The 22,112-nt window shown below is 42.5% G+C and overlaps 1 protein-coding gene across 1 annotated transcript in view; it reads right to left on the reverse strand.

Annotated features, from left to right (window-relative positions):
* Positions 1-10,057: 10,057 nt before the first annotated feature.
* Positions 10,058-22,112, reverse strand: part of tbc1d2b (TBC1 domain family, member 2B) — a 110,254-nt gene continuing 98,199 nt past the window's right edge. The window contains exons 11-13 of the mRNA XM_078532517.1: positions 16,482-16,667; positions 16,006-16,127; positions 10,058-12,303 (exon numbers count right to left, since the gene is read on the reverse strand). Coding sequence (XP_078388643.1) covers positions 12,105-12,303; positions 16,006-16,127; positions 16,482-16,667 — 507 coding nt within the window. The 3' untranslated portion in view covers positions 10,058-12,104. The remainder of the gene's footprint in view (positions 12,304-16,005; positions 16,128-16,481; positions 16,668-22,112) is intronic.

A 22,112-nucleotide genomic window follows, 5' to 3' on the forward strand; every position in this document is an offset into this window, starting at 1 on the left:
TGGGGAGTTGCTGCAGTGCATCTTGTAGATGGTACACATTGATGCCACTGTGCGTCAGTGGTGGAGGGAGTGAATGTTTAAGGTGGTGGATGGAGTGCCAATCAAATATCTTGCTTTGTCCTGGATGGTGTCGAGCTTCCTGAGCGTTGTTGGAGCCGCACTCATCCAGGCAAGTGGAGAGTATTCCAGGACACTACTGATTGGTGCCTTGTAGATGGTGGGCTGGCTTTGGGGAGTCGGGGTGAGTTACTTGCCCCAGGATTCCCAGCCTCTGACCTGCTCTTGTAACCAGTGTTTATATGGCTTGTGCAGTTCAGTTTCTGGTCAATGGTAAGCCCCAGGATGTTGACTGAATAGATAAGAATGGAACAAGGTGAGTGGAGTCCCACCTAATTTGATGATGGAGGAGGATGGCGTGGTCAATCATGTCAAAGCTACAGAATGATTCAGGGGTAATGAGGAGGGATATTTTGCATTTCTCAGTCACATGGGATGTCATTTGTGACTTTGCCAAGTGCGGTTTCATTACTGTAGCAGGGACAGTAACCTGATTGGAGGGATTCAAACATGGAGTTCCAGGAGAGATGTTGGGAGAATTTGATGAGGATTTGAGAAGTTGCAGGTTGGGCAAGGACAGAGGTGTCAAGGATTGGTCTTTTTGAGTAGCAGGGTGATGGTAGCAGATGAGAAGGGACCATTAAGAATATCAGGTGACACGGGAACTAGGAAGGAATTGGGTGATCAGCAGTTTAGTAGGAATAGGGGTGAAGGGGGAGGGAGTAGATTCCATGAATAAAATGAGTGGGGAGAGCATGAGGACAGATTATAAACTATGGGGTTGCATTTGTATAGCATTTTCATGGCCTCTAGACATCACAAAGTTACTAACAGCCAGTGAAGTACTTTTTAAGTTTAGTCACCATAGTAACGTAGGTAACACAGCAGCCAATTTGCTCACAACTAACAAACTTCCCTGCTGTTCTTCAAAATAGTGCCACAGGATCATATACGTCCACCGGAGAGGGTAATCGGGGCCTCAGTTTAACATCTCATCCAAAAGACAGCACCTCCAACATTGCAGCACTCCCTCAGTACTGCACTGGAGGGTCAGCCCAGGCTTTTGTGCTGAAGTCCTGGAATAGGACTTGAACCCAGAACCTTGTGGCTCAGATGCAACTGAGCCAGAGCTGACACTATAGGCAAGAAACAAGAGGAAGAGGCCAGTTCAGGGTTCGGGCAGTGAAGACCTCCTTGCACATGTTGTCGGAGGGGGAAGGTGGGGAAGAGGGGCTTAAGATTACAGTTTACAGTACAGAAAATAAATGGGGGTTACCTTTGCATTCCAGGACAATCCTGGAATCGTGAGCGTTCGAGAACAAGGCCCGATAAGACTTTATGTAGACCATGCCAGAATTGGCTTTGGATGTTTAAACCAGTCCTCTGACTTATCAAAAACAAAAACAAAAATACCTGGAAAAACTCAGCAGGTCTGGCAGCATCGGTGGAGAGGAACACAGTTAACGTTTCGAGTCCGCATGACTCTTCAACAGAACTAATTAAAAATGGAGAAGGGGTGAAATATAAGCTGGTTTGGGGGGGTGGGGGGGGGTGGTGGAGTGGTTGGGACAAGAAGAGCTGGATAGAGGGCCAGTGATAGGGGGAGATAACCCAAAGATGTCACAGACAAAAGGACAAAGAGGTGTTGAAGGTGGTGATATTATCTAAAGGAATGTGCTAATTAAGGGTAGAAAGCAGGACAAGCAAGGTACAGATAGCCCTAGTGGGAGTGGGGTGGGGTGAAGGAATCGAAAAAGGCTCAAGGCTGATCAACTTCCAACGAACTGTTATTTTGAAGTGTTAACAAACATAGGAAAGTGTGAATGCATCTTTTTTAAATGGTTAATTATTTCCAAACACATTTCCCCCACTGATATGAAGTAATAACCAAGAACTTTTTTCCCTTTTTAAAGATCAACCCACAAGTTTTTTATTTAGAAAAAGAGCACCATTTAAATTCTCTAATACAGATTTTCCTGTGAATGGTGAGGGGGTGTCCTTTCCTCAATACCGCCCCTATTTGTGCTGGTTATAACTACATTGTTAGATTGCTCAAGGCCACTAGGGGTGTTTATCTCCGAGTAAGTATACTTTGACTATCAGTGCAAATTTCATGAAAGCTATCTGCACACCTCATCCATTTTCATCCCGCTACCTATTTTTTTTACCTCTGCCCTGACCCTACATGAGGCACTTAATGAGGTAGAGAGAGCAGCAGAATAGCTCTTCATTTTCCCCGAGGAAATCTCTGATATTGCTGTGGTCTTGATCTTTGGTGTTTTTTTCTGAAAGTTACTGGGAAAATAAATGAACACTGAGCACTAGAGCTTTCTCTGCTGTGGGTCAGGATATTAAAATCCAGGAATGGAGCATCAACATAAAGATGTTGACTTCCCCAGTATTATCCATTTCCATGTCGAGGTAGACAACCTGCCAAGGGATACAGATAGGTTAAGCGAGTGGACAAAAATTTGGCAGATGGAGTATAACCATAAGACGTAAGAGCAGACGTAGGCCATTCGGCCCATCGAGTCTGCTCCGCCATTCAATGAGATCATGGCTGATCTGATACTCCACTTTCCTGCCTTTTCCCCATAACTCTTGATTCCCTTACTGATTAAAAATCTGCCTATCTCAGCCTTGAATATACTTAATGACACAGCTTCTACAGCCCTCTGCAGTAAAGAATTCGACAGATTCACTACCCTCAGAGAAGAAATTCCTCCTCATCTCTGTCTTAAATAGGCGACCCCCTACTCTGAGATTATGCCCTCTGGTCCTAGACTCTCCCACAAGGGGAAACAATCTCTCAGCATCTACCCTGTCAAGCCCCCTAAGAATCTTATGTTTCAATAAGGTCGCCTCTCATCCTTCTAAACTCCAATGAGTACAGGCCCAGCCTACACAACCTCTCCTCATAAGAAAATCCCTCCCAGGATCAACCTAGTGAGCCTTCTCTGGACTGCCTCCAATGCCAGTATATCTTTCCTTAGATAAGGGGACCAAAACTGTTCACAGTATTCTAGGTCTGGTGTAACTAGTGCCTTGTATAGTTTTAGCGAAACTTCCCTATTTTTATACTTCATTCCCTTTGAAATAAAGGTCAACATTCCATTTGCATTCCCTATTACCTGTTGAACTTGTATGTTAGCTTTTTGTGATTCATGCACGAGGACCCCCAAATCCCTCTGTGCTGCAGCTTTCTGCAGTCTTTCTCCATTTAAGTAAAGTCAGCTCCTCTATTCTTCCTGCCAAAGTGCATGACCTCACTTTTTCTCACATTATATTCCACCTGCCAAGTTTTTGTCCACTCTCTTAACCTGTCTATATCCCTCTGTAGACTCTGTGTCATCCTCACCGCTTGCCTTCCCACCTATTTTTGTGTCATCCGCAAACTTGGCGATAGTACATTCGCTTCCCTCGTCCAAGTCATTAATATATATTGTAAATAATTGTGGCCCCAGCACTCCACTAGTTACAGGTTGCCATCCTGAAAAAGCCCCCGTTAACCCAATACTCTGTCTTCTATTAGTTAGCCAATCCTCTATCCATACTAATATACTGCCCCCAATACCATGGGCTCTTATCTTATTAAATAGCCTTATGTGCGGTACCTTATCGAACACCTTTTGAAAATCCAAATATTACATCTACTGGTTCCACTTAATCTATCCTGCTTGTTTCATCCACAAAGAATTCTAATAAATTTGTCAGGCATGATTTCCCCTTTATGAAGCCATACTGACTCTGCTTGATAATATTATGCATTTTGTATTAGCTCCAGAACTTGCCCCGACCCTAGCCAAGCTGTTCCAGTACAGCTACAACACTGGCATCTACCTGGCTATGTGGAAAATTGCCCAGGTATGTCCTGTACACAAAATTCAGGACAAATCTAACCTGGCCAATTACTGCCATATCTATTCCTGATCATCAGTAAAGTAATGGAAGGGGTCATCAACAGTGCTATCAAGCAGCACTTGCTTAGCAATAACCTGCTCACTGGTGCCCAGTTTGGGTTCCACCAGGGCCACTCAGCTCCTGACGTCATTACAGCCTTGGTTCAAACATGGACAAAAGAGCTGAACTCTCGAGGTGAGGTGAGAGTGACTGCCCTTGACATCAAGGAGCCCTAGTAAAGCTGGAGTCAATGGGAATCGGGGGTATACTCTCCACTGGCTGGAGTCATACTTAGCACAAAGGAAGATGGTTGTGGTTGTTGGAGGTCAGTCATCTCAGCTCCAGGACATCATTGCAGGAGTTCCTCAGGGTAGTGTCCTCGGCCCAAACATCTTAAATTGCTTCATCAATGACTTTCCTTCCATTACAAGGTTAGAAGTGGGGGTGTTCACTGATGATTGCACAATGTTCAGCACCATTTGCAACTCCTCAGATGCTGAAGCAGTCCATGTGCAATTGCAGCAAGACCAGGACAATATCCAGGCTTGGGCTGACAAGTGGCAAGTAGCATTCATGCCACACATGTATCAGGCGATGACCATCTCCAACAGGAGAGAATCTAACCATTGACCCATGACATTCAATGGCACTATCATCGCTGAATCTCCCATTATCAACATCCTGGGGTTACCATTGACCAGAATCTGAACTGGACTAGCCATGTAAATACTGTGGCTAAAAGAAGTCAGAGGCTAGGAATCCTGCGATGAGTAACTCTCCTCCTGACTCCCCAAAGCCTGTCCACCATCTACAAGGAACAAGTCAAGAGTGTGATGGAATACTCCCCACTTGCCTGGATGAGTGCAGCTCCCACAATACTCAAGAAGCTTGACACTGTCCAGGACAAAGCAGCCCGCTTGATTGGCACCACATCCACAAACATTCACTCCCTCCACCACCAACACATAGTAGCAGCAGTGTGTACCATCTACAAGATGCACACTTTCGACAGCACCTTCCAAACCCACGACCACTATCATCTAGAAGGACAAGGACAGCAGATACATGGGAACCCCACCACCTGGAGGTTCCCCTCCAGGTCACTCACCATCCTGACTTGGAAATATATTGCCATTCCTTCACTGTCGCTGAGTCAAAATCCTGGAACTCTTCCTAACAGCTCTTGTGAGTGTACCTATACCATATGGACTGCAGCGGTTCAAGGAGGTAGCTCACCACCACCTTCTCAAGGGCAACTAGGGATGGGCAATAAATGCTGGCCCAGCCAGTGACACCCATATCCCATGAATTAATTTTTAAAAAACTTGTTTTTTGACTCCCTCCCTTTTTGAATAAGGGTGTACATTGGCAGTTTTCTAATCTTCTGGGACTTATCCAGAATCTAAGGATTCTTGGAAGATTACTACCAGTGCATCCACTATCTCCATAGCTACTTCCTTTAATATCCTAGGATGCAGCCCATCAGGTCCAGGGGGCTTATCAGCCTTTAGCCCTATTAGTTCCCTAGTACTTTTTCAATAGTGATAGTTATTCTATTTATTTCCTCCTCCCACCTTTTGCTCCTTGATTATTTAGTACTTTTGGAATGCTATTAGTGCCTTCTACTGATGCAAAGTATCTATTCAACTGCCATTTCCTGGTTCCCCATTATTTCCCCAGCCTCATTCTCTAAGGAGCCTATATTGACTTTGACCTCTCTCTTCCTTTTTATAAATTTAAAGAAGCTCTTACTCTCTGTTCTTATGTTACTTGCTAGTTTACCTTCAAAGTTTATTTTCTCCCTCTATTTTTTTTGGGTCATCTTTTGTTGGATTTTGGAACTTTCCCAATCCTCTGGCTTACTACTAATCTTTGCCACATTGTATGTTTTTTCTTTCAATTTGATACTATCCTTAACTTCCTTGGTTAACTATGGTTCGTTTATCCCCTTCATAGAATCCGTCTTCCTCAATGGGATATATCTTTGTTGAGAGTCATGAACTATTTTCTTAAACATCTGCCATTGTTCAACTACCATCTTTTCTGCTAAACTCCTTTCCCAGTCCACTGCAGCCAACTCTGCCCTCACTCCTTTGTAATTACTCTTATTTACGTTTAGCACAGTTGTTTCCGACCCAAGTTTCTCACTCTCAAACTGAAAGCTAAATCCAACCATGTTATGGTCACTGTTTCCTAGGGGATCTTTTACTCTGAGATCGTCTATTAAACCTGCCTCATTACACATTACCAGATCCAAGAAAGCCTGATCCCTGGTTGAATCCACAACATATTGTTCTAGGCAACTGTCCCGAATACACTTTATGAATTCTTGCTCGTGGCTACCTCTGCCAAATTGATTTTCCCAATCTACATTAAGATTAAAGTCACCCACGATTAATCTACTGCCTTTTTTTATATGCCCTCATTATCTCCTGATTTATTCTCTGCCCTACAGTATAGCTACTGTTCGGGGGCCTATAGACTACTTCCACCAGTGTCTTCTTCCCCTTGTTATTTCTTACCTCCACCCATATGGATTCCACATCTTCCGATCCAAGATCATTTCTTGCTATCGTTCTTATTCCATCTCGTACTAACAAAGCTACCCGACCACTCTTTCCTTCCTGTCTGTCCTTTTGAAAAGTCACATACCCTTGAATATTTAGTTCCCAGCTTTGATCTCCATGTAACCATGTCTCCGTAATGGCTATAAGATCATACCCACTAACCTCTATTTGTGCCGTTAATTCATTTAGTTTGTTCCGAATACTACATGCATTTAAGTAAAGAGCTATAAATTTTGCCTTTATACCAATTTTTCCTCCTTTGACCCTATTTGACTCTGTCCCTTCCTGTCACACTCTGGGTATCATTATCTAAATAGCTGCCCTGCAATGATGCCATATCCTTTTGCTTTATAAGCCTACCTATCCCCTCTCATGAACCCTCCACCCATCTATTTAGTTTAAGTCCCTCCCTACAGACCTAGTTATTCAATTAGCCAGGACACTGATCCCAGCACGGTTCAAGTGAAGCCCGTCCCACTGGAACAGCTCCCTTCTACTCCAGTACTGGTGCCAGTGCCCCATGAACTGAAACCCATTCCTCCCACACCAATCTTTGAGCCACGCATTTAACTCCTTGACTTTATTTACCCTATGCCAGTTTACCCTTGGCTCAGGCAGTAATCCTGAGATTATTACCTTGGAGGTTTTGCTTTTTAATTTAGCTCCCAACTGTTCAAATTCTTTCAGCAGAGCCTCCTTTCTAGTCCTATCAATGTCATTGGTACCAACGTGGACGATGACAACTGATCCCTCCCCTCCCACTCCAAGTTCCTCTCCATCCCTGAGGAAATGTCCTTAACCTTGGCACCGGGCAGCCTTCAGGACTCATGCTAACGGCTGCAGAGAACAATATGTAATGGCACAGCCAATGGTAAATGCTGAGTTGTTCGAATCCCAGAGGGAAACTTGAAACAACTGTCACAACTTGTTTTGAAATTTGTAAAAATTTTCAGATGCGTGCTTTGAATTCAATAATAATGAGACCACTGAGTCTTCTAGGTTTTTTTTCTTTACAAAGCTAGATTAAACATTTATTCACAGGAAAAATGATTTTTAAGCACATACATATGACTACAAATTACTATTATAATAACTTCCAAATTAATTTAACTCCCAGTTACACTTTCGTTAAGGCAACAGTAAGACACATTGATTTTAAAAGACCCAGGGAAAGAAAACATGATACTCTGACCGATCCAATTCAGAATGAGTTTCCTTAACCTCAGTTTGTTGTACACAGCAGCTTGAGGTGTAGATGCTGAAGGCTTTTCACACTTGTTAGATCTTAAAATGTCTACTCTTACACACAGCCTTCGCTCCTTTATACGTATTTTCCCCCATTGAATGCAAATTCCCATTGTTTCATTGTGTCTTTGGACATTATCTTTCTAATAATAAAAATCTCTCAGTACTACTTTTACCAGTAATCTTTGGGAAAAATAAACACGGTTTCTGAACTTCACCTGGCTAGGTGACACATTTCACACCTCCTTTGAAAACAATCTAATTTGGTTTATTTAAAAATGGAAATGTACTTTTACACCTTAAAATTCTAAACTTCCCCCATGTTTACATCAAAGCCTTCAAATCAGCTGCCTTTAATCCAATTAAGTCTCTCTCTCACACACAGACACAAATACATTGACACAAATACCACTATTTTACAATAAATTCCAATATTATATCTGCCTGACAAGTATCTATCCCCCTAATTTTACTGTCCCCTACCACTACTAGGTTCCTACTTCCGCGCCCCCCCAACCCGCTGAATGGCCATGGTCAGTTTGCTCATCCTTCCTGCAGTCCCCGCTCTCGTCCACATAGCTTGTGAGAACCTCGTAACTGTTGGGCAATTGCAGGGGTCGAGGCGCCTCAAACGCTACCCCCCCTGGGTCCCCATACCTGCCTCACTTGCAGTCACACCCTCCTGTCCCTGATCACAGACCAAATTTGAATGACCTAATCTGAGGGGTGTGACCACCTCCTGGAGCAAAGTGTCCAGGTAACTTTCCCCCTCCCTGGTGTGGTGCAATGTCTGCAGCTCAGTTTCCAGCTCAACTCAAATCCGACGTTCTTCGAGCTGCAAACTTACTACAGATGTGTTCGTTCTGGATAACCTTGGTGTCCAGCAAGCCCCACATGCAGCAGCAGCAACACATCACCTGTCCTGCCGTTACTATCGAATTTTAAAAAAATTAATTACTCTAGTATCCCTGCTCTTTACACTTTATTGTAATTAACTTTTATTTTACACACCAGTTATCGATCTTAAACTTAACAAGCTATTTTTAAGAAAAAGGACTAGCGACCTAAACACAAACTAAAGACCTTACTTTTACTTTAAAGACTAGAAATACTCACCAATCCTACTCACCAATCAGCTGCTTTCCCTTCACATTGTGGTTCATGATGTCACTCCGCCACTGGTTTCACACTAAGTCTCCCCGCTCTCTTTTTAAAATGAAGTCTCCCCGCTCTCTTTTTAAAATGAAGTCTCCCCGCTCTCTTTTTAAAATGAAGTCTCCCCGCTCTCTTTTTAAAATGAAGTCTCCCCGCTCTCTTTTTAAAATGAAGTCTCCCCGCTCTCTTTTTAAAATGAAGTCTCCTCGCTCTCTTTTTAAAATGAAGCCTCCCCGCTCTCTTTTTACAATAGCATGGGTAAGTGTGAACTTGTACACTTTGGCAGGAAGAATTGAAAGCAGTATACTATTTAAATTGTCAAAGATTGCTGAACTCTGGTGGTACAGAGGGACCTCGGTGTTTTTGTACATGAATTACAAAGTTAGTATGCGGGCACAGCAAGTGATTAGGGAGGCAAATGGAATGTTGGCATTTATTGCAAGAGGAATGGAGTATAAAAGTAGGGAAATGTTACTACAGCTGTACAGGGCCTTGGTGAGACCAGATCTGGAGTAGTGTGTTTGGTCTCCTTATTTAAAAAAATATATATTTGCTTTAGCAGTTCAGAGAAGGTTCACTCGACTCATTCCTGGGATGAAGGGATTGTCTTATGAAGAAAGGTTGAACTGAGGTTTAGAAGAATGAGGGGTGAAATTATTGAAACATTTAAGATCCTGAGGAAACTTGATAGGGTGGATACTCGGACGATGTTTCCTCTTGTGGAGACGACTAGGGGAAATAGTTTAAAAATAAGAGGTTTTTAAGACAGGGATGAGGAGAAACATTTTCTCCCAAAGGGTCACTGGCATGTGGAATTCTCTTCCCCAGAAAGTAGTGGAGGCTGCGTCTTTGAAACTTTTAAGGCAGAGTTAGATAGATTTTTGTTAGGCAAAGGAGTCAAGGGTTATGGGGGAACGACAGGAAAGTGGAGCTAAGACCACAGCCAGATCAGCTATGATCTTATTGAATGGCGGAACAGGCTTGAAGGGTCAAATGGCCTACTCCTGCTCCTATGTTAATTTGTTCCTATGCCCTATTCACGAATTTGGTGTAAATTGGACCTTCTGTACCAATAAACCAGGTAATCCAAGCACAGTATTTTGTCAAATATAAAAACTCCTAAAGGCACTTCATTGTGGCAAAATTATTTTAATGTTCAGAACCATGAAACAAGTTTCCTTTATACTTGAACTAAACAGATAAGACAAAATGGTGTGCTTCTGTTAACAAGAATTGCTATGAAAACAAAACAATATTGAAATGTCAAAAAAAGTCAACATCCAGCGTAAACAAAACATTCTTTTTCCAGCTTTCTTCAGGTGCTGGTCATACAGAAACTCCTAACAGTCTGTGTGGAAAGTGTAAAAATTAACTCACCAACAGCAAAGTTTAGATACTCAAGATACATCAAGATGATTACAGGTATTCAGGCTCTACATGAGATCCTGCCATACAATTCACTCAAGAAAATTTTGCAAATTCTATATTTCAAGTCCACAGGGACTGAATACCACTGTATAACCGTTTACTTTAACAAATTGAGGACTAGATCAAGCAAAGTGCGGTACGAATGGAGAGGGTTTGTGATGTACTTCCAGCACTCCTCTGCAACCCTCCAACCTCCTGCAGTCAAATTAGGATCGGCCTCAAGGACAAAACTTAAACGAGACATCAAAAAATACAATAATCTTGGTCCGGTTCCCGACAAACTCAAAGCTCATGAAACAAATACTGCATTTTGAAAAATGGTCTCGTTTCACAAAAATATACATGTCCCTTGGTTTTGATCTAAAACGTGACACGTTTTGACCTTTGTTATGGCTTAGCTGGAGTTGTAGTGAAGTGGGAGTTAGGGTGAGATCTTCCACCCATTCACACCCGCTGACAGGCAATGAATTCAGGGTTTAGTCATTCAAGAGGCCTTCAAAACTGAAGTGTGATTCAAGGTCATTGTTAGATACAGCTTCTAAATTGCTAGGTGCAATTTATGGCTGTAATATAGACTGGAACAAAGCCCATGTTTCACAGATGAACCAATGTGACACATTTCAAATTCCGCTTTGTAACTAGTATTATGAACTGAGGAGACAATTTTCAAGAGATTGTGACAGATAATGTGCATTATAGAACCTACAAATGACATTTTGTACAAAACAGGTAGAAGATATTACAGGAGAATTCCCATTCTGTAATAAAATCAATTGAGCTGACTGATGTTATCATGATCACTGTACAATGATGTTCATCTTGGCTGTAAACATGAAATCACACTTCTACTGAATATTCTTAAATGGAGGCAAAAGATATATCAACATCAAGATTTTCAAAACACAATATTGTAGTGAATTGATAGTCTGAGCAAGGATGGTAAATTATATCAACTAGCACAATTTCCCTTTTCCCTATTATTTCGGAGAAAAATCACACACAATTTATTTTAAGGCAAATCTTCCCCTCCTCCCCAACATTTAATACAAATCATTTTTGGTTGTTAAGGAAGCCTGCTTCCCAAAATACTGATACGCAAAAAAAAAGGATCAATGACAACACATCCAATTGGAAATCACACTAGATAAGATTTCCAAATAATACTGTTGTGTAATATAATTGGTCCCATGATTAGCTAACCAGAACTGACATTTTTTGCCATCACTAACAGCAAAAGATTAGCAGAGAGTTCCAAGTGCTGGTACCTGACATATTTCCACTATCAGTCTGAAGGTTAGTTTGACACACAATCTTTCCATCATGTGCAGTTACAGAGAAATATGCCCAGCATATTTCTTCCATGATGGGATACAAGGTTTACTTTAAGGATGAACAGTAAGTTACTCCACTGTTTGTCTTGTAAGAGCCACTTGCCTCCCCAGAACACTAAATTGAAAGCAGATGACTGATAACAGGGCTACTTAGCACTCAAATGGTGGGTTGGCTTACAAAGTGGGATGGACAATCCATGTCTGAGCACCCACCTGCTCAAAGATACCAACTTTCTAGCTCAGCTGAGAACCAGGGCGCTGTTTTCCAACAGCAGCAAACAAATTTGGGTGCCAGATAGCCCTGGGACTCAAACTCCTAACCAGCTAGCTGGGAAGTTCCACCTCTGTTCCTGGGCTATTCTTGTAGTTTAGTTATTCAACAAGGCTGTTCTTCGGTCATAAAGTGGGACTGCATGTGTAGTTAGGTGTCCTCATCATCATCACTAATGACATCCCTCCTTTCGGGGTTCGCAGTTTCACGTTCCCGTAGAAAATCCTGGCGGATTGCTTCTAGTTCACTCAATTCCAGGCGCACCTTCTCCAAGTGAAAAGCTCTGCGATTATGGATTAGCCGCATTGGAAAGGGATTCATGTCCACAAAAGCAATGTTGGTAAGTTTTCTACAACACAAAAACCAGCGATTAGAATTCTGGAAACAATTTTGGTGAAAAATTCGATTGGTGTCTCTTTCTCTCCCCCGCCCTGCCTACACCCTTTCCCTCCCACCACCTTCTCTAATTTTGTTCTCAACATCAGGGATATCAGTGAAGGGAAAATTACTCATGGCCAAGATCTCAGCCTCAGTCACAGAACTCCCTCATTAACATTGAGGAATCCTGTGACATCCTGACCATTCCCAGGATCCGGAGCAAGCAAATTTTGCTTTTATCTTAGGTTCCCTGAAGAAATAGGTTAAGGTACACATTTGCTTGTTGTTCATGGGAGCTTGATGTGTGCGCAAATTGTCTGCCTCTTTCTCTATAACTGTGACTCCAGTTCAAAAGCACTTCATTGGCTGTAAAGCAATTTGGGATGCCCTGAGGGTGTAGAAGTTGCTACATAAATATTTCTTCCTTTTTACAACTTGAACCAGTGTGCAACGAATGGGCTCTTCACATCAGCCTGATGTACAGAAAACACATCCAGTTTGGGTTACCCTAGCCAAGTGAAGAAACTTATTCTAGGAAATAGACGCAGAAGATCATTTGGCCCATTGAGTCTGTTCCGCCATTCAATATGATCATGGCTGATCTCGGGTTTCAACTCCACTTTCTCGCCTGCTCACCTTTATCCCTCAATTCCCTGAGACACCAAAAAAATCAGTCCATCTCAGCCTTAAATATATTCAATGATGGCACATCCACAACCCTCTGGGGTGGAGAATCCCCGATTTGAGTCAGGGGTTTGTAACATTTTCAGTTTTCATAACCTCCCATATCCTCCATTCTCTCAGTAAAATTATATTACAACCCCGTCCCAGTTTCCTCCTTTCTAGCTTTTCCATAAGACCTATCCAACCCCATTTATCATCTCTCCCCTCACTCTTCCTGTCCTCAGTTCTGACGTACAATTCAGAAATCCACGTTTATAAATTCTGAAGGATCAGCAGTATGGCACGTTTTCCTGCTCTGGCTGACCAATGGGTGGAGGCAAGAACAACGCCCTAACATTTCAAAGTTTATGAAAACGACATAGAAAGCTAATCTCAACTGCACTGTTCACCTGAGACAATGTCAGTATTTTCTGAATTTTAATTTAAATTAGATAATGAAATAACATTCAGGTTTCGTTTATAACTTAGGTGGAACAAATTTATAATCAGCACCTCAAAAAAATTGTACATTGCACGAAACTCCACTAGAAACGAATTTTAGTTTTCCAAAGACATTGGATTAAAATATATTCGATGTTGTGCAATTTCAAGTTTGACATCAGACTCCATTGTTTCCAACAACCTTGTAATATAGACCCAGCCAACCGATCCTTGCAATATAGACCCAGCCAACCGATCCTTGCAATATAGACCCAGCCAACCGATCCTTGCAATATAGACCCAGCCATCCGATCCTTGCAATATAGACCCAGCCAACCGATCCTTGTAATATTACCCAGCCAACCGATCCTTACTTGTAATATAGACCCAGCCATAAGATCCTTGCAATATAGACCCAGCCAAACGCGTTATCAACAGTCACAGATTGCAACTCTTTTTGAGTACAATCACAGTTCTTGGTTTTCCAGGAGTGGGACATGAACCCACAACCCTCTGATTCAAAGGCGAGGGTGCTATGAACTGAGCCACAGCTGACAGACCCAGCCAAACGATCCTTGCAATATAGACCCAGCCAAACGATCCTTGCAATATAGACCCAGCCAAACGATCCTTGCAATATAGACCCTGCCAAACGATCTTTGCAATATAGACCCAGCCAAACGATCCTTGCAATATAGACCCAGCCAAACGATCCTTGCAATATAGACCCAGCCAAACGATCCTTGTAATAGAAAGGTTAAATGATGGTCACTAATTTCTATTTTAGTTTTTTCCCTAATGAAGCAGCTTCTTCACTTGATGTGAATACCTAATAGAGACGAGCCAATGGAAGGGGTTCTTACAAGCCCACCTGGTTCACTAATGTCTTTTAGGGAAGGAAATCTGCCATCCTTACCTGGTCTGGCCTACATGTGACTCCAGATCCACAGCAATGTGGTTGACTTTTAACTGCCTAGTAAGCCGCTCAATTCAAGGGCAATTAGGGATGGGCAACAAATGCTGGCCCTGCCAGTGATGACCACATTCCACGAAAAAATAATTTTTTTAAAAAATGACCTATTCACTGGTGTGAGCAATAAGCAGTGTGTACTGTTTGCTTGCCAGATACATGGTAATGAGTGTGTACCTTAACCTATTTCTTCAGAGAACCTTAGATAAAAGCAAAATACTACAGATGCTGGAAATCTGAAATAAAAACAGAAAATGCTGGAAAAATGCAGCAGGTCTGACAGCATCTGTGGAGAGAAAAACAGAGTTAATGTTTCGAGTCTGCATGACTCTTCCTCAGATGCTCTGAAGAAACACAAATGCCGGGCAATGATCATCTCCAATGAGAGAGAATTCAACAGCACTACCATCGCTGAATACCCCACCATCAACATTCTGAGGGTTACCATTAACCTGAGACTTAACTGGACCAGCCATATAAATAGAAGAGGCTGGGAATTCTATGGCAAGGAACTCACTTCCCGACTCCCCAAAGCCTATCCACCATCTACAAGCCACAAGTCAGGAATGTAATGAAATACTCTCCACTGGCCTGGATGAGTGTGGCTCCAACACCACAAGAATCTCGACACAATCCAGGACAAAGCAGCCTGCTTGATTGGCACCCCATACACCACCTTAAACTTTCACTCCCTCCACCACCAATGCACAGTGGCAGCAATGTGTACCTTATATAAGATGCATTGCAGCAACTCACCAAGGCTCCTTCCACAGCATTTTCTAAATCCGCAGCCTCTACTACCTAGAAGGACAGGACAGCAGATGCAATGGGGACCCCACCACCTGCAAGTTCTCCTCATCACACACCATCCTGACCATTGGAAATATATCACCGTTCTTTCACTGTCAAAATCCTGGAACTCCTTTCTTAACAAAACTGTTGGTGTGCCTGCACTACCCGGACTGCAGTGGTTCAAGGCGACAGCTCATCACCACCTTCTCATGGGAAATTAAAGATGAGCAACAAATGCTAGCCCTGCCAGTGAGGCTCTCATTCCATGAAAGAATGGAAAAAACCCAAAATGCCACAAGGCACTTTATTGGGGCAAGGCTAGGCAGGAAGGAGGAAAATTAAGGGACGTGATAAAGGTACGAAGGAAGTTCTGAAGAGTGATTTGAAATTGGAGAGAAATAGCAAGCTGCAGGGGTTAGAAAGAGCACTCTACAGCACAGGAGGTGTAAGGGCCGAAGGATGTGCTGGTAGTGATGCGGCCAGCAATGCACAGTACAATGTTATGAGGAGGCAGTGGGGGTTGTGTGTTGGGACACAGGGTTGAAGAGGATCGAGAGGCGGAGCAAGGACATGGAAGGAGCTGAAGACAACAATGGTCTAACGTGGATGCGCAGTCACCATTTTCACAGGCACTGCAAATCCAACAGGATACCAATTTTTTTTTAAATAAAGAGAATGCCTAGGTGAATTCCAACTTCATTAAGCACAAGGTACTAGCAAGACTGGAAATGAGGGATGAAGTAACTTGTGCAGTGATTAAATATCACGCTTATTAAAAAAAAGAGATTTAGCAGCACTGCCACTTACCGTGCATCAAGAATAGTGTGAGTGAAATATCTTAGATACTTGAATATGGACATATTATCCTGAAGCTTTAGAAACTCCTCCTCCTTGAATTTGAAGACTGCAAGTGCATATCGAAATATAACCTGTGTACAATGCAGAAAGTGATTTAGCAAATAAACAAGTAGACAGTTTGTGTTTTAGATGACCACAGCTAGCAAAATCATAATCACAAGTAGTTTTAAACTTAGGTTAAAAAAAAATCTCGATCAGTGAAATACAGTAAAAAATTCAAATTCTCCTTGGGTGTTACACTAAGACAATGTCAGTTATGCAAGTTACACTGCCTGTGTTTAAAATATTTCAATTCTTGACTTAAAATTTCTGTAAGGATCTTAAATATAATCAGCAGTCACAAAAAATACAGAAAATGTAAATACTTTCCAGTTACATGAATCTAAACCCAAAAATTGGCATGAAATAGAGTGAAAGTACTGTACCTTTGGACCTTCATACAGGAACGAATCCCAGATACGGAACATGATGTCACTGACAACACTGTCCACAAATACCACAAGGAACCAGTTAAAGGTGATGAGTGAGAAATCGACCTTGTACTGTTCAAAATGAGCACGTAGCCGTGGCAGCTTCTCACTCAGCAAGTCTTTGAACACCCGCTGGTCAACCTAGTGTACAGAAAGGAACAATTTCAAGTACAAAAGAACTCACTCACTTTTACATAGAGCATCCTTCATCTCCTTGGGATGTCCCAAAGCATTTCACTGTCAATGAGTTCATTTCGAAGTGCTGTCAATTTACACACAAGGTCCTAGAAACAGTTAGTTTGTTGGGCAGCACATTGGAAGAAATGTTTACTCTTATTAAAATGCTGCCATTCACCTAGATAGACAGGTGGGACCTTGATTTAACGTTTCATCTGAAAATGTGGCACTGCTGAGAAGCTCCATTCAAAATATCTCCTCAGCCTGACATTCTATTAGCTAATGCCTGCTGCTTTCTCTAGTTTTAGCCAAATTCTTTTGCCTCAGATAATCAAGCTTATATAATCTTCCATGTGGAATGTCAGAGAATTTTTTTTTGCAAGTCTAGGTAATTAAATCTTAGGGCTTCCCAACATCCAATTGGGATGTCATTTCATCAAAAAGACTAGAGTGAATAAGGCAGGATCAGCCCCTTCTCAAAGCATTGACTGCCACTCAATAGGTCATTTGAATAGATAATCCATAAAGTTTCTTGTTAATGGCTCACTCCATTATTTTCACAATTACTGACACCAAGACTAACGGGACTGTAGATATCAGAGTTTGTTGTCCCCTTTCTTGAAAATAGGTAGAACATGGGATCACATCCAACCCAGTAATAGGACCATCCTCTTCACTGACACCTTCAAGATGACTGTCAGAGATTTCATCCCTAGTCTTATTTAGCAGCATTCTGTATACAGGATCTTTGAGAGAATTTATTGACTTTGAGATCTTTAAGTCTGTCTAGGAAGCCCATGCAAGTGATATCAAAATGTAGAACTTGTGAGGGTTACGCATTATGAGTTTGCACAAGTGAATACTACCAGTGTGGGATCAGAATCCCCTCCGATTGGACTTTATTAAATATAAAAACCCCAAAGACTTTGCTTCATAGACATAAACACTGCAAAACAAAAACAGGCCAAACCTCAACACAGAGGCAGGCTGTACCACAAGGGGTTAATCTTCAAACATGTCAATACTGAAACCAAATCGATGCTGTGTAAAGATGCTGGGACATTATCATCGCAAAGACACAAAGCATTGTACATCTGCATCTGTGGAGAGAGAGAGAGAGAGGCAGAGATAACATTTTGAGTCTGTATGACTCTTCTTCAGATTCTTCAGAGATCCGAAGAGTCATACGGACTCGAAATGTTATCTCTGCCTCTCTCTCTCCACAGATGCTGTCAGACCTGAGCTTTTCCAGCATTTTTTGTTTTCATTTCAGATTTCCAGCATCTGTAGTATTTTGCCTTTATCTCCTCTCAACCTCCTTTGCTCCAAGGAGACCCCCAGCTTCTCCAACTGAACTTTGTAACTAAAATCCCTCATCCCCACAACCATTCTGGTAAATCTCCTCCGCACCTTCATCTTTCAAGTGTGGTGACCAGAATTGGATGTAATACTCTAGCTGGAGCCTAAGCAGAGCTTTATAAAGCATAACTTCTCTGCTTTTGTTCCTAATGCTCCTATTTATGAAGCCTGATATCCCATATGCTTTGCTAACTTCTTTCTCATTATGTCCTGCCATCTTCAAAAATCTATGCACAAGCACCCCCAGATCCCTATGTTCATGCACACTCTTTAGAAATTGTGCTATTTAGTCTATATTGCCTCTCCTTATCCCTTCTATCAAAGTGCATCACCTCTCATTTCCCAGTATTAAATTTCATCTGCCACTTGTCTACCCTTTCTGCTAGCTTATGTCCTGTTGCAGGCAATTTGTATCATCCTCACCATTGGCCACTCCTCCAAGTTTGGGATCATCAGTAAATTTTGAAATCTTATGCCGTATTTCAAGATCCAAGTCATTTATATATAGTAAAAAAGAGTGGTGGTCCTAGCACTGACCCTTGGAGAACACCATTGTCTACATTCCACCAGTCTGAGAAATAGCCATCCGACACAACTCACTGTTATCTGTCGATAAGCTAAATTTTTATCCAATTGGACACCGACCCTCCTATTTCGTAAACCTCAAATTTGTTAAACAGCCTTTTATGTGGTACCTTCTCAAAATTTTAAAATCCATATAGACAACATCCACTGCATTCCCTTCATCAATCTTCTCCGTTACTTCATCAAAAATTTCAATTAGTCAAGCACCATCTGCCTTTTACAAATCCATGCTGGTTCTCCTTAATTCACTCAAACCTCTCCAAGTTAGTTAGCGTTGATTTTTTTCCCCTGATTATTACTTCTAAAGTCTTACCCACCACTGATGTTAAACTAACTTACCTGTAGTTAACAGACTGTCCTTTCACCTGTTCCTGAATAAGGGCATCATATTTGCCGCTCTCCTATCCTCTGTACCTCCCCCATAAAGGAACACAGGAGCAGGAGTATGTCCTTCGGCCTGTTGAGTCTGCTCTGCCTTTCAACCAGATCATGGCTGATCCTCTTACCTCCACACCATTTTCCCCCACTAGCCCCATATCCCTTGATGTCATTAGTATTCAGAAATTTATTGATTTCTGCCTTGAACATGCTTAATGATTGAGCTTCCGCAGCCCTCTGGGGTAAAGAATTCCTGCTCTCGGAGTGAAGAAATTCCTCATCTCTGTCATAAATGGCTAGCCCCTTATTCTAAGACCGAGTCCCCTGGTTCTAGACTCACCAGCCAGGGGAATCGTCCTATGCACATCTAACCTGTCACGTCCTGTAAGAATTTTCTAAGTTTCAATGAGATCACCGCTCATTCTTCGAAACTTTAGAGAATACAGGCTCAGTTTCCTCAGACTCTCCTCAAGACAATCCTCCCATCCCAGGGATTAGTGGTGAAGCTCTGGTGCACTCCCTCTAAGGCAAGTATATCCTTCCTTAGATAAGGAGTCTTAGTGGAATGTATAATTGTAGCAGCTAGGGAAGATTGAAAGATTAAGGTAAGCCCTTCCGCTATCTCCGCTGCCACTTCCTTTAACAAACTGGGATGCAAGCCAGGTGACTTATCTACCCTAAGTACGGTCAGCCTTTCCAGTACCAACTCCCTCTCAATTGTCACACTATCCGTTGCCTCCACTATCTCCACTTCTAGTGATATTTTGTCAGATTCCTACTCCTTAGTAAACACCAATACTAAGGACTCATTAAGTACTCTAACCTTCCACAGTGCCTCTATGCATATATCATCCCCTTTGTCCCTAATAGGGGCTCTTACAACCTGGTTCTCACCCTCCTTCTTTCTTTCATCCCTGTTTTTAACTCCCGTATCTTTCACCCTCGTTGGAATGTAGACAGCCTCTACCTGAAGCATCGCTTCCTTAAAGATCATCTATTGTTCCACCAGTTTTCCCCCCATCAGTCACCGGTTCCATTTTACCCTGGCAAGATCCCTTGCCATTGTATTGAAATTAGCCCTCTTCCAATTTAGAAGTTCTCTGTTAGGTTGCTCCTTGTTCTCCATTACTAATCTAAACCTTATGATATGATGAGATCACTCTTACCCAAGAGGGGTTGTTCCCTCAAAGACACTTGGTCCATCTCATTTCCCAGCACCAGGTCCAGCAATGCCTCCTTTCTAGTTGGGCTGAGAACATGCTGATCGAGGGATTCTCCTGAAAGCATTTCAGAAATTCCTCCCCTTCCTTACCCTTTACTAACCTTATTTAGGTAGTTAAAGTCCCCCGATATCACCACTCTATAGTTCTTGGACATCCCTGCGATTTGCCTGTGGATTTGCTCCACTTTCTCAGTCTCTATTTTAATACCCCCTGTAGCGTGCTCTTATCCCTTATGCTTCTCAACTCTAAGTAAACGGATTTTGTCCTTACCCCCTCAAGAACAAACCCTCTTTTCAACATTACAATATCTTCCCTAATCAGTACTGCCAACCCACCTCCTTTTTTCCTTCTCTATCTTTTCTGAACACTTAATATCCTTGTACATTAAGTGCCCAGCTCTCACCATTTTTAAGCCACGTTTCTGTTACTGCCACTACATCATATTTGCACAGTGAAATTAGTGCTAGGAGCTCACCAACCTTATTTATCACTTTTTGTGTATTTACATAATGCATTGTAACCCTGTCTTTGCATTCCCCAAAGTCCTCCTTAGTCTGCTCCTAGCCAATATGGTGCTTTCTTCTCAAGTACCACCCAACGTTCTCACTTTATTCCTCTTTTCTACTTCCATATGCTGGTGCCCCACCGTCCCTCTGCCAATTTAGTTTAAACCCTTCCCACATTAGTGAACCTCCCCACAAGGACACTGGTCCCAGTCTTGTTGGGGTGCAACCCATCCCCTTTCAACAGTCCGACCCAGAACTGGTCCCAATGGCTCAAGAATCTGAAGCCCTCCCTCCTGCACCACGCTTCAAGCCATGCAGTGATCCTCCCTATCTTCCTATTTCTACTTTGACTCACATGTGGCACTGGGAGTAACCCAGAGATTGCTACCTTCGAGGTCCTAATTTTTAACTTCCTCCCGAGCTCCTCAAAACTGACTGTGGGACCTCAATACCTTCCCCCTCTATGTCATTGGTACCATCTCCTATCTCCTATAACAGCAGCATTTCTACACTTTGCTATTCCCTCCTGTACAGCCCCATGCCCATTGGTGCCATGGTCTGGGCTGCGCTCCTTCAGGGCATCGCTCCTTCAGGGCATCGTCACTCCCTACAGTCCCTAATACTGAGTACCTGTTTGAGCGGCACACATTCCTGAAGACGTGTACTCCCTGCCTCTTCTTACTCTTCCTGATGGCCACCGACCTATTATCCTGACCTCTCCTCCTTGAACGTATGATCCAGGAAACTCTCATCCTCCCTGATGCTGCTCAGTGAAAATGCAGTGTTATAACACTGGATGAACTTTTTTACTCTTATCTTTGGCTTTGACATCCCGTTTCCTCCTTTCACTGTCTTTTTACTGCAGTTTCTGATCCCTTCAATTAGCAGCAAGAGCTCTATAAAGAAGGGAAAGGCTTGCATTTATAACATGCCTTTCACGATTACAGGACATCTGTAAAGTGCTTTACAGCCAATGAAGCACTTTAGAAGTGTAGCCACTGTTGTAATAGAAGAAACGGAGCAACCAATTTGCTGTTTGTAGGAGCTTGCTGTGTGCAATGTGATAATGACCAGATGGCATTTTGTGATGTTGACTGAAGGTTAAATATTGGCCAGGACACCAGGGAGACCTCTCCTGCTGCATTTTGAAATAGTGTCCCGGGACTGAGAGGGTAAAAAAGGGTCTCAGTTTCTAACATCCCAAACAAAAGACAACCCCTCTAACGGTGTAGCACTCCCTCAGTTTTTTTGCTAGAGTGCCAGCCTTTGTGCTCAAGTCTCTGGAATGGGACTTCAGCCTAGAACCTTACGATTCAGAGGCGAGAGTGCTACCCAAAGATCCACAGCCCACACTGTTT

The sequence above is a fragment of the Cetorhinus maximus genome, chromosome 30, assembly GCF_964194155.1.
Source record: "Cetorhinus maximus chromosome 30, sCetMax3.hap1.1, whole genome shotgun sequence".
Classification (NCBI taxonomy): domain Eukaryota; kingdom Metazoa; phylum Chordata; class Chondrichthyes; order Lamniformes; family Cetorhinidae; genus Cetorhinus; species Cetorhinus maximus.